Source organism: Rhinatrema bivittatum, chromosome 14 (genome assembly GCF_901001135.1).
Source record: "Rhinatrema bivittatum chromosome 14, aRhiBiv1.1, whole genome shotgun sequence".
Taxonomy (NCBI): Eukaryota; Metazoa; Chordata; class Amphibia; order Gymnophiona; family Rhinatrematidae; genus Rhinatrema; species Rhinatrema bivittatum.
Window position 1 is genome coordinate 53,372,845 of NC_042628.1, and position 16,510 is coordinate 53,389,354.

General features: G+C 46.7%; 1 protein-coding gene across 1 annotated transcript in view; it reads left to right on the forward strand.

Annotated features, from left to right (window-relative positions):
* GRIK5 (glutamate ionotropic receptor kainate type subunit 5) overlaps positions 1 to 16,510 on the forward strand; it is a 248,979-nt gene that overhangs the window by 167,526 nt on the left and 64,943 nt on the right. The window contains 2 exon segments of the mRNA XM_029577154.1: positions 13,139 to 13,276; positions 14,598 to 14,762. Coding sequence (XP_029433014.1) covers positions 13,192 to 13,276; positions 14,598 to 14,762 — 250 coding nt within the window. The 5' untranslated portion in view covers positions 13,139 to 13,191.

A 16,510-nucleotide genomic window follows, 5' to 3' on the forward strand; every position in this document is an offset into this window, starting at 1 on the left:
GCATAATTAAGCACTGGAATTCATAGTAAAAGCTGTTAGTGTAGCTGGAATTAATAAAAGGTTTATTCAATTTCCTTGAAGAAAAGTCCATAAACCATTATTGAGGTGGACGTGGAGCAATTCCTTTTGTATCCCTAGGATAAGCAGCATGGAATCTATTGAACTTTTAGGATCCTCCAGGTATTTGTGACCTGGATTGGCCACTGTTGGAAACAGGATCCTGGGCTTGATGTTTTCTTTCTGCCGACCCAGTATGGCAAATCTTATGTTCTTAATGTCTAACCTACCACCAGTGCTCCTACAAGATTCCTAATTGCTACCTGCAAAAGCCAGCCCTCCTCCAGCACTCCCTAGAGATATGCCCATATTCACTGCTCTTCTACCATTCCCTACAGTTCTCCCAGAGCCAGTGCATCTCACCATTCCATACAACTCACAGTAACACGGTTAATGACAGCAGATAATGACTGAAATGGTTCATCCAGTCTGCCCAGCAATTTACATACAGGCTGATGCAATATCGGTGGATGGTATTGCATCGGCCCGTTAGTGTACTAACTTATGTTCTATGTAGGTTACTCCCATGCTTTTTGTTAAGGGTAGTATCTCTGCTGCCCTGTGCAAGTAACTTTCCATATTGCACTGGCTACTTATATCCTTGCATATTCAGTTTAAGATTGGATGTTTGACTTTCAAAGATCTGCGTTGGGAAGTACCTTTATATATCTCCTCTCATTCCCCTTACCTACCAATACGCTGTCTAGAATGGGCCCAACAACCTAACCTGTGCAAGCTTTTTTTCAAATTTTGTCTTTGCCTTCCTTATCAATGTTTTGTTTCTAACTTGACAGTGCTTATGCTGTTTCCTGTTTTCTTCATTCGGTTCCCTTTTCTGTTTCTTGAAAGATGTTCTTTTAGCTATTAAAGCCTTTCTCATCTCACATTTTAACCATGCTGGTAGTCATTTAGCCTTCTTTCCATCTTTTCTAATGATGGAATACATCTGGTCTGGGCTTCCAAGATGGTATTTTTAAACAATCTCCATGCCTGATTTGTTATGTTTAAGGAAGGATGTGAACCCTGGGCTAAGATGAGAGATGTTTCCGTCCACAGGGAGGAGCCCTGTGAGCCTCACCGTCAGCTGGTGCAGACTCAGTGGCGTGGGACACAGCTAGAAGTGGAGACTTTATTATATTGGAAGGAAAAAGTAATGTCCACAGAATGGAGAAATAGTAGTACAGTCCTGGGCAATGGGAATTACCCAGAGTGAGACACAGCAGGTACAGATCCGGTAGTGGTCCGCGGAGTGGGGTATGCCGAGGATGTTTGTACAGTAGATGTTGAAGAACTGGTAGCAATGCTGGAACCCGGAAGTGGCTCCTGTAGATGGCATGTAGGTATTCTGTAGAGCAGGAAAGCTGAATGACTTCCACTGAAGAAAGGCGGTAGTGGCCCGAGGGTCGGGGTACATCGCGTGGAATCCACAATGCAGTCTGTATGGTAGAAGTCAGAAGAGGTACTCACAGTAGATGGTTCCTGGAGAGGAATAGAGATCTGAGAAGCGGATAGCCGGGAACGCAGGGGAGCCCCGAGGAGCAGGTACTCAGAGCATCCAGATGCCAAGACCGAGTCAGGAACAGGAAGTCCTTGAAAGTGGAGAATTCAGCAAGATGGAACTTCTTGCTAACTCGAGGAAGGAAAGGGCTGGTCAGGTTAAATACGCTAGCAGGTTGACGTTATCGGGCGGGAATGCCCCCAAGGTTCCCGCCATGTCATGTTCAAATGAGGCCCTTGTGCGTGTGCGTCTAAGTAACTCCAGGTTCAAGATGGCGGTTGGCAGCTCCCACACTGTCCCAGGAACGCCGGAGAGGTCGGCGGTGACTGGCAGAGACTGCCATTCTTCCCAGACTTGATGGAGCGGGGAAAAAAGAGGTGAGCATGAGAGGTCACAGCTGTCTGCGACCGACAGGCTTAACACTTAAACTTTGCAGTTGCTCCTTTTAGTTTTTTCCTAAACATTTTCCTCATTTTATCTTAGTTACCTCTTTGAAAGTTAAATGCTGTCACAGTAGATTTCTTTAGTGTCCTCCCTCCATTTTTTAAGTTAAATTTGATCATGTTGTGATCACTGTTGCCAGGTGGCCTTCAACACTGTTACCTCTTATACCAAATCCTGTGTTCCACTAAGGACTAGGCCTAAAATAGTTTTCTCTCCTGTTGGTTCTTGTACCAGCTGCTCCATGAAGCAGTCATTTATTTCATCCAGGAACTTTACCTCTATAGCATGTCCTGATATGACATTCACCCAGTCAATACTGGGGTAATTGAAATCACCCATTATTACTGTGCTGCTGATTTTGTTAGCTTCCATAATTTCTTTTAGCTTTTCATTGTCTGTTAGTTCATTCTGGCCAGGTGGACGGTAATACACCCCCACTGCTATTTTATTCCCCTTGTCACCTGGAATTTCTATCCATAAAGATTCAACATTGCATTTTCTTTTCTGCAGAACTTTAATCCTGTTTGACTCAATGCTCTCTTTAACATATAGCACCACCCCTCCACTCATTTGATCCATCCTATCATTTCAATATAATTTGTACCCTGGTATCACAGTGTCCCATTGGTTATCTTCCTTCAACCAGGTCTCTGAGATGCCAATTATATCTACCTCTTCATCCAGTGCTATACACTCTAACGCTCCCATCTTATTTTTTAAACTTCTAGCATTTGTATACAGACATTTCAAAGGGAGGAGGAACAGCCTAGTGGTTAGAGCAGTGGGCTATGAGACCAGAGTTTGAGTCCCACTGTTGCTCCTGCTCCTTGTGACCTTGGGCAAGTCACTTTAACCTCCATTGCCTCAAGTACAAAACTTAGATTGTAAGCCCTCTGGAGATAGGGAAATACCTACAGTACCTGTGATATCTCAGATCAAATGTTGGTGAATACATGTTTTTGTTTGAATTAACAACCTCTTTATGAGTTGGCAGGGGTAATTTGGAATCTTTCTGCTCTGCCTGTTCTTTACTTAAAGACACATTGTCCATTTCAGCATTTATTGCAATCTCTCTGCAGGGACGCCTTAATTTCCCTGTTCTGTTACTTGCCTTCAAAGATGCATCATTCCAAACCATGTGCTTCTGAGCGACTGTCTGCTTCCCCCCATCATCTAGTTTAAAAGTTGTGCTATCTCCTTTTTAAAGGTTAGTGCCAGCAGCCTGGTTCCACTCTGGTTAAGGTGGAGCCCATTCTTCTGGAAAGGACCCCCCTTCCCCAAAATGATTCCCAGTTCCTAACAAACCTAATACCCTCTTCCCTGCACCAAGTAACTCTGTCTCCTAATTCGGCCGCCCTTTCCACTGTTTTTGCTACCCCTTACACCTTGTCTGTCGGGAACAGGAGGGAGGAGGTGATCCTGAGGCACACACTGCAGACCAAAGGACACAAAAAAAGGGTTGAATTAGTAGAGGTTTGAAACTTGTGAGCAATATGGGCAGATGACTGGCACTACTGCTCACATCTTTCAAACTTGTGCTAAATTCTACGCCCTTTTGTGTCCATTACCTAGGTCTTAATATCTGGCAAAATGACCCAGAAGAATATTCTGTCACCTTTTTTCTGCGACCCAAGGAAGCAGAGTAAAGCTGGCAGTGTAAATCAGTTCCCTCCCTCCCCCCACCCCAGTGGAAACTGAGCAGAGCCAGTAGTGGCCTGGAACATTTCTGGCCCCCAGCTCCTGCAGGAAGCAGAGCAGAGAGTGCCAGAGCTGCCTACCCTGAGACAGGGGCAGCCACATGGCCTTGATTTTTCTGTGATTTCCCAGCACAACTGAGGCAGCTGAGAGGGAGAATGGCCAAGGCTGAGGACACATGAGGTGAATGCTTCTGCCGCTACTGATTGCTGGCCCGCACTGCTGATCATGCTGGCATCCTGGGTCCATCCCCTCTGTCACTGGAGACCACCTCGGGGGAGAGAGGGTGCGGCGAAGGGCAAGAGTGAGTGAGTGAGTGAGGGGATCAGCGGGAGAGGAGGGCAAGTGAGTGAGGGGCTGTGGGAGGGCAAACGTGAGTGAATAGATCAGAGGGGCTGTGGGTTATGTAAATAAGAGGGCTCGAAGGCGCTGCGGGTTGTGAGAGAGGGGATTAGAGAGACTGAGGTTGAGTGTTGGTTCGAGAGAGAGTGAATGAGGGAAGCGGATTGAAGGGGTGAATAAGGAAAGTATGTGGTGCTGCTCCCTTCCTTTCTTTCCCAGGGAGGGAAAGAACAGATCACATTTTTTAATTCTTGTCCTCCCTAATCTAAGGAGGCTGAGGAGAGTGAGCGGTGTGCACCAATGTGCCCTCATCCCCCAGAGCTGAGGAGAGCCAGCTGATTCTGGCTAAAGAAGGAGAGCAGCTGCTGGAGAGGGGGAGGGGGGGGGGGGGAGCTTGAGGGCTACCAGGGATTAGGGGTGAGACTTTGGCCTAAGGACCATTGGGGGATTCTTGGGGTGGGGAGATGGGAATGGAGGACTAGGATCCCTAGGGCAGGGAGGAAGAGAGGGATAGAGAGAAAGGGCTCCTATCCCTCTACCCTCCTCTTCCTCCTCCTTACCCCAGTGATCCTATATCCCTTGCCCCTCAGCAGGGCTCAAGCCTCCAGCCAACGTTCACTCCCCAGTGCTCATCAAGCGAAGACTGGCTGGGGATGGAGGATCACTGGGATTAGGAGGAGTGTGTGTGTGTGAGAGAGAGAGTTTGTGTGTGGGAGATAAGTGAGCATTCACACTGCCCTGGCCCTGCCCCCCTCTACAGTGCCAATTCCTTTTTTCCTACAAATTAAGGCCTCACCCAGGCAGATACTTTTCGAGAGGACCAGGGAGATTTGGTTTTCTTTTTTAGCTCCTAGTTTTTGGAATCCACTGCCGCTTTCCTTACATCTTGAGGAAAACTATTTAAAATACAGAAAGGCCCTGAAGACGTCTCTCCTCAAAGCTTTTCCACCCAGCCAGTTTACCTAATTTTAGCAATTCTCTCAAAGCTTTGCTCGCCTCGTTAATTCATCTTCATTTAGTAATTTTATTCTTTCCCTTTTGCTGTCAGTTGTTTTGAGTTCTTACTGGGCTTTCTGATTTCACAACTTTTGTTTTATTTCATTTTTAGCTGTTGATTATTTAAATTTTTTTTTATTTTGGTATATTTTAGTTGTCAGTGCTAGCTTTGTTTTCTTTATTGTACATCACTCTGTTTTACAGATGTAATAAGATGCGATTATTCAAGTAAATGAAAAACCAAATATCTAGGCATTTTGTCTTTGTTGCTTTTTGTTTCTTAAAGCCAATTTTATTTCTTATTTTAAATTATGTATGTAAAACTTGTAAACCACGATGAACTGACTGAAACGTACGGGTTATACATCTTTTTAAATAAATAAAATATACTAAAAACTCCTCCACAAATTCTTACAACTCCCCCAAGCAAGCAGTTCTCCACAATTCCCTATAACTCCTCGCAGAGCTAGTGCGCCTCCACGAACTGCTGTAACTTCCCCATAGCCAGCGCTCTTTTCCAAATCCCTACAGCTTCCCCCACAGACAGCCTACCTCCACTGTTCCCTGAAGCGCCCCCACACAGCCAGATCTTTGCCATCCCCCAGTCTTCCTACTGCCAGCACAGGTGCACTGCTCCCTCCACAGCCAGTGCTCCTCCAGCATTCCCTAGAGCTCTCCCAAACAGGCACTCCCCCATAGATGGCTTTCCTTCATAATTTCCTAAAGCACTCCTCCTCCATTCCCTACAGCTCCCCCTGCAGGCAACAGTCCCATACTACCCCCAGCTTCTTTCCTACAGCTAGTGCTCTTCCGCCATTCCCCACAGCTCCCCCTACAGGCAGTACTCCTTCATCATTCCCTATGGATCCCCTACAGCTGGCTTCTTCCAGCTCTCCCTTCAGTGACTTCTCTACAGAACCAGGAAATTGCCCATTTGTAGACTAGCAGAGACTGTTTCTGTCTATTTCTGTGCTGTTTTTCCACGGTTTTCCTTCCCTGCTGGCGAGGCACTTTGCTCTCCACCTTGGGGATGTCACAGAAGTAAGTGAAAACCCTTCTAGGTGCGAGTTCTCTCCTTTGGTGTGGGGGAATATGAAAGGAAATACAATCCTAGTTAATCGCCGGGGATCTGCTGATGACAGCAGTCCATAAATCCACCTGCTGTCCCCGAGAATGTGAAATGCTTTTCTTGCAGGAGGAAGTCGGGTGGGGGAGCAGCAGTGCATTTCATGTCAGGCACACAGAATCCTTCAGCTGCTGCTCTGCTGTACTCACTCACTTAAGACTCCTGGGCAGTGACAGATTTAGGATTTTGCTGCCCCTAGGTACTTTTGATGCTGTTGCTCCCCCGTCCCCATAAGTTCAGACTGCAGAAGGTCTAAGGCAGAGTTTCCTGCAGTGGCTCAGTCATAGATTCTGTGGCAAAAATGAAATGGCTCGGAAGCGCATTGGCAAACATATCCATCTTTTAATTTGCATTATACAATTAGAGCGGTTTTCCAAATTTGCTTTTGTCTGTATAATTTTTTTTTTTTTTTTTTAATGGGTGAGGGAAAAGAATTTCGAGTGTCAGTACAGGGAGGACATTTCAGAGATGAGGAGAGGGTGAAAGAACCAGAGGATAAGGTCCGAAGGCCAGAGACTGGGGGAAGAGTGCAAGAAGGAAAGAGGGATGGGGAAGACTGGAGCTGGTGGAAGCAGTGAGAGTTTTAGGTTTTTCCTGCCTCCAGGCAATCTTGGTGTTGTCTCCCCTCCCCCCCACACACACATGACAAGAAGGGAAGGACTGGATTAGAGAGCAGGGCAGTTTGTCTCAGCCTTCCAGCCTCACCTCTGTCCTTCTGCTCTGAATGTTGCCCGGCCTCAGGAGGGAAGGGTCGTTCTCTGCCGAGTGAGATTCATGGCAGCTGGGAAGCAATAATCTGCAGCCAGCCTGCTGCCCCCGGACTTTTGCCATCCTAGGCACCGAGCTAGTGTGCCTGTTGACAGTCCAGGTATAGAAGGACAATCAGGAATCTGGAATGGGGGGAAGCAGGAAAGTTCCAGGATCTGGGGAATAGAATTAGAGATCAGGGGAGAAGGGATCTGAACTGAAGTAAGGGTTAAGGATGGGGATGGGGGGAAAAGGCAGGGCTCCCTACTGTGCTCCGGTCCTGTTCCCCCTTGCATCCCCTCTCTAATCTCCCTGCCGATCTGAGCTACACACAAACACACGTACACCTAACACCAATCTCTTCTCTCTCACATAGACGCATGCCCCCTAGCCAATCCCATCTCACCCCCCAGCATCACTCCTTACCCCCTAATGATTCCCACTCAGGCCCTCCTAACCTCCCCAAGACAATCCCTCTTTGCTGTGTCTGCGCCAGGCTCATCCTCCCTTCTTTCCCTGAATGACAGGAAGGTAGGGGGCTGGATTAGGAAGTAGAGTAGCTCTTCTTTGCTTTGTGCCTATTGCAGGCTCAACCTCCTCTCCTGCTACCTGCACCTTGTCAAGAAGGAGCTGGATCAGGAAGCAGAGGGCTGTTCTCTGCTGAGTGACATTCAGCATAGCTAAAAGGCAGCAAATCTTCCACCAGCCTGCCGCCCCCCCTAGATTTATGTCTCCCTAAGCACAGGCTAGTGTGCCTACTGACTAATCCAGGCCTGCTCTTGGGTGGGCAAGTTGGGTTTTTACGGTAGTCATATGGTTACTGCAGACTAGAAAGGTGAAACTAAGAGAGGTGAAAACCAAGCCACAGGGAAATAACCAAAGAGAACAGAACTGAGGTTGTGGGATGGTCTGACTCTGCTAGAGCTGGGACAGTAGTTTGGGCGTTTCAGAGTGATTGAGGCTTTCTGATTCCATGGCTGTGGTTTTAGGTGCACCCCAGAGAAAGTGGGATGCTGGAACCATGGCAGCTTTTGGGATAGAGAAATACTGAATATGGCCATGTTTGGCCTATATTAGGCAGATCAGTGCTGCTACTATGGCAGTGTATAGGATAGAGGAGTACAGATTCTGTGGCTATGTGTGGGGAGCACTGATTCTGTGACTGCATGTAGGATAGAGGAACACTGATTCTGTGGCTGTGCATAGGACAGAGAAGCGCTGATTCTGTGGCTCTGTGTGGGATAGATGCATGCTGATTCTGTGACTGCAAGTGGGACAGAGCACTGATTCTGTGGTTGTGTGTGGGATAGAGTAGTGCTGATTCTGTGACTGTGTGTGGAATAGAGGAGCACTGATTCTGTGGTTGTGTGTGGGATAGAGTAGTGCTGATTCTGTGACTGTGTGTGGAATAGAGGAGCACAGATTCTGTGGCTGTGAGTGGCATAGAGGAGCATTGATTTTGTGGCTGTTTGAGGGAGGGAGATGTGCTGATTCTGTGGCTGTGTGGCGTAGAGGAGCACTGATTCTGTGGCTGTGTGTGGGATAGAGGGTGATGATTCTGTCAATGTGTGTGGGATAGTGGAGCGTTGATTCTGTGTGAGTGTGAAGTGCTGATTCTGTGACTGCATGTGGGATAGAGGAGCACTGATTTTGTGGTTGTGCATGGGACAAAGAAGTGCTGATTCTGTGACTGTGTGTGGAATAGAGGAGCACTGATTCTGTGGCTGTGTGTTGGAGGGAGATGCGCTGTACCTGAGGCTATGTGTGAGATAGAGGAGTGCTGATTCTTTGCCTATGTGTGGAAGAGAGGAGTGCTGATTCTGTCAATGTATGTGGGATAGAGGGGTGCTGATTCTGTGGCTGTGTGAGGGATAGAGGCGTGCTGATTCTGTGGCTATGTGTGGGATAGAGGAGTGCATATTCTGTGGCTGTGAGTGGCATAGAGGAGCACTGATTCTGTGGCTGTGAGTGGCATAGAGGAGCACTGATTTTGTGGCTGTGTGTGGGAGGGAGATGTGCTGATTCTGTGGCTGTGTGAGGGATAGAGGCATGCTGATTCTGTGGCTGTGTGAGGGATAGAGGCATACTGATTCTGTGGTTATGTGTGGGATAGAGGAGTGCATATTCTGTGGCTGTGAGTGGCATAGAGGAGCACTGATTTTGTGGCTGTGAGTGGCATAGAGGAGCACTGATTTTGTGGCTGTGTGTGGAAGGGAGATGTGCTGATTCTGTGGCTGTGTGAGGGATAGAGGCATGCTGATTCTGTGGCTGTGAGTGGCATAGAAGAGCACTGATTCTGTGGCTGTGTGTGGCATAGCGGAGCACTGATTCTGTGGCTGTGTATGGGAGAGAGATGCACTGATTCCGTGGCTGTGTGTGGGATAGAGGAGCACTGATTCTGTGGCTGTGAGTGGCATAGAGGAGCATTGATTTTGTGGCTGTTTGAGGGAGGGAGATGTGCTGATTCTGTGGCTGTGTGGCGTAGAGGAGCACTGATTCTGTGGCTGTGTGTGGGATAGAGGGTGATGATTCTGTCAATGTGTGTGGGATAGTGGAGCGTTGATTCTGTGTGAGTGTGAAGTGCTGATTCTGTGGCTGTGAGTGGCATAGAGGAGCACTGATTTTGTGGTTGTGCATGGGACAGAGAAGTGCTGATTCTGTGACTGTGTGGGATAGAGGAATGCTGATTCTGATAATCAGGCTGATGCAATATTGGGTGCTAAGGTCAGTGTGCTGCTAAACACGCAGTTGGATGCGCGTTTTGTACGCGCTAGACTTACTGGGATTAGTGTGTGCAAAATGCTCATCCAAACCAGCGCGTAGCTAGTAGTGCTCATCATGTTGATGAGGCCACTAGCCATTACGACTGATGTAAAAAGTTACCTGGCACTGAACACGTAGGTTTTTATGCTCAAAAATTAACACCAACCCTACTCGTGTTAGGTTTTGAGGCACCCTAACCATGCACAGAAAATACTGCTTTTTCTGTGCACTTCTGTAGTTCCTGTGGCTTAATATTGTTGCGATACTAAGCAGGAGGAACCACAGAAGCACAAAAAAAAAAGTTCTTTAAAGTAGTCAGGAAAGGAAAAGAGACACTCAGTTTACGAGCATCCATTTTCCTAACCCATGGCTGTGCATGGGTTAGACACTCATAAAATTGTCTGTTTTCCTTAACTTGCGCACAGCCACATCTCCTGGGCGCTCGATGCCATGGACGCGCTAGGGAAAGACATTTTATCCCTAGCCTGACTGTTTTAGCAAAGTGGCTAATTTTCCTATTACATCAAGCTCTCAGGAGAGGTGATTGTACGTGCATTAAAAAAAAGGTGTGTACAGTTTGGATGCACGTTTTAGAGCGTCGGTATTGCATCAGTCTGATTGAGTATGAGATAGAAAGGTGCTGATTTTGTGGCTGCATGTTGGATAGAGGAATGCTGATTTGTGGCGATTTGTGGGACAGCAAAGCACTGATTCTGTGGTTGTGTGTGGGAATAGAGGAGTGCTGATTCTGTGGCTGTTTGTGGGTTACAGAAGCATTAATTCTGTGGCTGTTTGGGGAATGGAGACAAGCTGATTATGTGTCTATGTGTGGAATAGACATGCATTAGTTCTATGGCTGGATGTGGCATGGTAGAGCATTGATTCTGAATATGGGATAGAGAAGGGCCAATTCTGTGGCTATATGTGGAATAGAAGAGTGCTGAATCAATGTCTATGTTCAGGATATAGGAGAGCCGATTCTAGGACAGCGGTTTGGCAATGGAGTAGTGCTGATTCTTTGGCTGTGTGTGGGATAGAGGCGCACTGATTCTGTGGCTGTGTGTGGGATAGAGGGGCCCTGATTCTTTGCCTGAGAGTGGAAGAGAGGAACGCTGATTCTGTGGCTGTGTGTGGGATAGAGGAGCCCTGATTCTTTGCCTGTGTGTGTGATAAAGGGGTGCTGATTCTGTGGCTTTGTGTGGGATAGAGGCATGCTGGTTCTGCGATTATATGTGGAATGATAAAGGACTGATTCTGTAACTGCTTGTGGGATAGAGGAGTACTGATTCTGTGGCTGTGTATGGGATAGAAGAGCACTGATTCTGTGGCTGTATGTGGGATAGAGGGGCCCTGGTTCTTTGTCTGTGTGTGGGATAGAGGGGCTCTGGTTCTTTGTGTGTGGGATAGAGGAGCTCTGATTCTGTGGCTGTGTGTGGGATACAGGAGCACTGATTTTGTGGCTATGTGTGGGACAGAGTGGTGCTGATTCTCGGGCTGATTGTGGGATAGAGGGGTGCCGATTCTGTGGCTGTGTGAGGGATAGAGTGGTGATGATTCTGCGGCTGTGTGTGGGATAGAGGAGTGCTGATTATGTGGCTGAAAGTGGGATAGAGGAGTGCTGATTATGTGGCTGAAAGTGGGATAGAGGTGTGCCGATTCTGTGGCTGAGTGAGGGATAGAGTGGTGGTGATTCTGTGGCTGTGTGAGGGATAGAGTGGTGGTGATTCTGCGGCTGTGTGTGGGATAGAGGATTACTGATTCTGCGGCTGTGTGGGGATAGAGGGGCACCAATTCTGTGGCTGTATATGGGATAGAAGTGTGCTGATTCTGTGACTGTGTGAGGGATATAGTGGTGATTATTCTGCGGCTGTGTGTGGGATAGAGGAGCACTGATTCTGTGGCTGTGGGATACAGGAGCGCTGATTCTGGCAATCAGGCCAATGCAATATTGGGTGCCAAGGTCAGTGTGCCATTGGATGCACGCTTTGTTTTGTATGCACTAGACTTACGCCCGATGGAATACTGGGTATAATGTTTCCAAACTGCGTGTCCAAACCTGTGCCTAGCTAATAGTACTCATCACATGTAAATGCATATTGATGAGGCTATTAGCTAGCACAGCCAATGTAAAAAGTTACCAGGCACTGGAAGCTTATATTTTTATGATCAAAATTTAATGCCAGCCCTGCTGGTGTTAAGTTTTGAGGTACCCCTATCATGTGTAGAAAATAGTGCTTTTCTGTGCATTTCTGTGGTTCTTCTGACTTAATATTGTCACAATACTAAGCAAGAGGAACCACAGAAGCAGCAAAATAAAAAAGTTTTTTAAAGCAGTCAGCATAGGAAAAGAGTTGCTCAATTTACGAGCGTACATTTTCCTAACCCATGGCTGTGCATGGGTTAGGATAACAGATGCTTCTAAAATTGAGTGTCTGTTTTCTCTAAACTGCGCACATCCATGTCTCCTGGGCACTCGATGCCATGGACTTGCTAGGGACAGACATTTTATCCCTAGCATATCCGTTTTAGCACATCGGCTAATTTTCCTATTGCATTGAGCACTCAGGAGAGGTGATTGTACGTGCGTCCAGTTTGGGTGCATGTTTTTAAGCACATCTGTATTGTATCGGCCTGATTTTGTGTGTGAGATAGAGGAATGCTGATTTATGGCAGTTTGTAGGACAGTAAAGCACTGATTCTGTGGCTGTGTGTGGGAATAGAGGAGTGCTAATTCTTTGTCTGTTTGTGGGATAGAGGAGCATTAATTCTGTGGCTGTTTGGGGAATGGAGACAAGCTGATTATGTGTCTATGTGTAGAATAGACATGCATTAGTTCTGTGGCTGTATGTGGAATGGTAGAGTATTGATTCTGCATATGGGATAGAGGAGGGCCAATTCTGTGGCTATACGTGGGATAGAAGAGTGCTGAATCAATGCCTATGTTCAGGATATAGTAGAGCTGATTCTGGGACAGTGGTTTGGCCATGGAGGAGTGCTGTTTCTGTGGCTGTGTGAGGGATAGAGGAGCACTGGTTCTGCGGCTGTGTGGGATAGAGGAGCGCTGATTCTGTGGCTGTGTGTGGGATAGAGTGGTGCTCATTCTGTGGCTGTGTGTGGGATAGAGAGGTGCTCATTCTGTGGCTGTGTGGGGTAGAGGAATGCTATTTCTATGGCTGTGGTGGGGTAGAGGAGCACTGATTCTGCGCCTGTGTGTGGGATAGAGGAGTGCTGATTCTGTGGCTGTGTGTGGGGTAGAGGAGCACTGATTCTGTGGCTGTGTGTGGGATATAGGAGCGCTGATTCTGTGGCTGTGTATGGGATAGAGGGGCATTGATTCTGTGGCTGTGTGTGGGATAGAGGAGCGCTGATTCTGTGGCTGTTTATGGGATAGAGGGGCATTGATTCTGCGGTTGTGTGTGCGATAGAGGGACACTGTTTCTGTGACAGGTGCTGACCTTGTTTCCCTGCAGGTGGCGACAGTGAGGCCGCGACCCCGATCCTTCTCCATGAGGAGGAGAAGAAGATGCTGACTCTGCCTGCCCTGCTACTGCTGCTGATTCTATCCCTCACCAAGAGGAGCCAGCAGGTCCTATCCTCCCTGCGCATGGGTGAGTCCTTCTGCCCCTTTAACTCCGTCTCTGCTCATACCCCTCATCTCTCTGTCCTTTACCTTCTGCTCCTTCACCTCTGTCTTCTCATGGTCCTATTCTCTCTGCCCTTTGCCCTCTCAACCTTTTAGCCTTTGGCTATCCCCTCACATGAGTCATTCCAAGAGTGTCCTGTTGGTGATTTCCAGACTTGGTTTCTCCTAAGGTCTTCTGAGGATAGACTGATCCTGGGGGAAGGTTATTGTTTGCGTAGAAGAAGTAATAAAGTTTTGTAAATGGGATTACTGGAATGGAAGGACTGTTAGCACTAATGAATCCTCTCTTCTGTGGCAGCGAGGATGTCACAGGGCCTATCCTGAGTCCCTCTATCCCAGTCTTATAGTTCCAAAGATTATATTGGGAAGAGAAAGGGGATACAGGAGAAGTGGCATGAGCTTGTGGTGAAAACACAGACCTCCCTCAGAGGAAACACAAATTCAAATGCTATGGTATAAAGGTAGGCCCCTGGCCATGTCTTATTAAGTTTTTGTCATTCTCGGATACTGCAGAGTTAACTTGGCAGAGGATAACTGAGCTGTATTCCACTTCCACCACAGACAATGATCCCATTGTATTTAACTATAGGAGGATTGCTGGGAGATGTGTGCGTAGGATTATTGCTCTACTGTATTATGATGCTACTTACGAATTGTTATTTACGAGGTCAATTTTCAGCAGCCGGTGAGTTGAAAAGTTAATGGATATTCAGCAGAACTTATCCAGATACGTTTTCCACTGAATATGCCTGGATAGAGTTATCTGGATAACATTAGTACAGTTATTATTCTGACCTGACATGCCCAGCTAACTTTATCTGGCTAACTGGATATTGATGCTTGCCAGATAAAGTGATACCATGCCAGGACCACCCCTTCTTAATCCAGTATTTTTTGTGCAGGTAAATAAAATTTAGCTGGGGAGCAGGGGGAAATATTCACATCTCGGATTTTGTCTGGCTAACTCCAAAAGTTAGCCGGAAAAACCCTTTGAATATCGACCACTGTGTATTCACTGCATTGTTGTGAACCACTTTAGGTCAAGCTTTGCTTGAGGGAGGTGGTATGTAATGGTAAGAAAACATAACATAAGCTAACCCTTTCTCAGCTAGGATGAGACTGGTAACCACCCTTCCCCTGAAGGGAGCTGAGCTATGTCATATTCCAAGGATTGTTTGTAGTGAATGTTCTTAAAGCATCACACAGTGATAATGGTCTCTGTGTGGGCATAGCAGCGCTGTGCCTGTGCTTTACATCACGTGGCAGTAACCTCTAAGATCTTGCAGCCGCAATCCTGGACGATCAGACGGTGTGTGGCCGCGGCGAGAGACTGGCCCTGGCCCTAGCACGAGAACACATCAACAGCATCATCGAGACCCCAGCCAAAGCCCGGGTGGAGGTGGAGATCTTCGAACTGCAGACAGACAGCCAGTACGAGACCACCGACACCAGTGAGTGGGGGAAGGGGGCTGCTCATTTACAGTGGGGTAACGGACTCCCAAATCCTCTATGGCACACTAAATGGGCCAATGGTATAAAATCAAGGCCAATAATCCTATGGATTTTCCAAAAATAATCCAACAATTGCAAAACATAAATATGTGACAACCAGTATTTATATTGTATAAATCAACTTCTATTCAATATTTCAAAAAAACAAGGTAAAAAAAGCTCAGCCCAAAAATTAGTTCTGCTACAAGAAGCAGCTTGACAGTATAATCACTGCTGGCAAAAAACCTAAACATATCTCAGATTACCAAATCCAAGTATAAATTCCTTTTACTTATCTTTCTAATAAATTATAATAAACTGTTCATATCAAAATCTATTTACAAAATTCAACTTCTCCCCTATCTGAGTCCCAAATCCCAAACAAGGTCCTTTGTTTCACCAGAAAATGACTGGCTTCATTCAAAAATTCAAAAATCCTGACTATTGAGTCCAATTGGCTTCTATGTGGTCCTTAATGTATCTTTCCAGCGCAGCTGCTGCCTTCCATACACGTCGGCATCAGATTTCCAAACACTCCTGCAAAACAAATGAGCATGCACTACCAGCATCTTGTCTGCACTGATCTATCCCCTTCCTTAAATGTGAGCGCCACGTTACCTACCTTCTTATGCATTCCAGGTTTCTTAATTTCCAAATGACATAAACTGAATTTGAAGCTGAATTTGAAACCCAGTTTGTTTGCCCAGCGCTATTTGTCATCCTTTGATGACCAAACAGTTCACTCCTATGAATGTCATCCTCTGAAAAACTTATTGCCATTCCACTTTCTGACTGAGCCTCTGAGGAATCCAGGTCTGCCACTTATAAATGGAAAACTATTCCCATTGCTGCAACGTCTCCAGCATACTTTAAGTTAATTCAGTGAATAACAAAAACCTTCAGCTGCTCCAATGCATGAAGTTCCTGATTCCAGTGCTCAGCCAACTCGTTTTGTTTGGGTTCCCATTGCTCTGTTTCTGTCCCTCGTTGGGAACTATAACAGAAGGTTTGGGGGCCTGATGATTGCAACTGGCAGAATGTGCACGGTCTAATCCTCGCCTCTACTGCTGACAGGCCAATGCAGAAAGGTGCGTTCAGCTGAATGCACCTTTCTGCCTACACTTCAATGCATGTTTTCTGTGCGTAAGACTTCCTGCCGATGCAGCAAGGAGTTTTGCATGCAGAAAATGTGCTTCCCTAAATGGGAGTACTGCTTAGCAGCCTCGCATGGAAATCCCATGCGAATGAGGGCATTAAGCAGTACCCCCACCCTCCGATGCAGAGAGGTGTGCTGGGCTAACCTGGATTTTCTTAGGGCGGGATACTTAACTCCAGGTCAGAGATGGATTTAGGTTCCCAGTGCTACTGTGCTGGCACTTAACAACCCCCTCCCCCCCCCCAAAAAAAAATTAAAAAAAGAAAAGAAATGTCAGGAACATTTCAGTGGGATAAATACTCACATCGGGAACTCCAGTCACCCCCTTCCCAAATTAAAATGTGCATTCAGCCTTTACTGAACACACACTTTAAGGTCAATGTGCTTTTATAAACTCCTGATGCATTAGCATATCATTAGCTTGCTGCATTGGGAGTTAAAAATTGTTTTTAATCTGAGCGTTACAACTGTTCACTGAAATCCAGCGTTTTAGCGCTCAGATTGCTGCATTGGCCTGTCTGTGTGTGACCTCAGGCAAGTCGGTTTATTTCT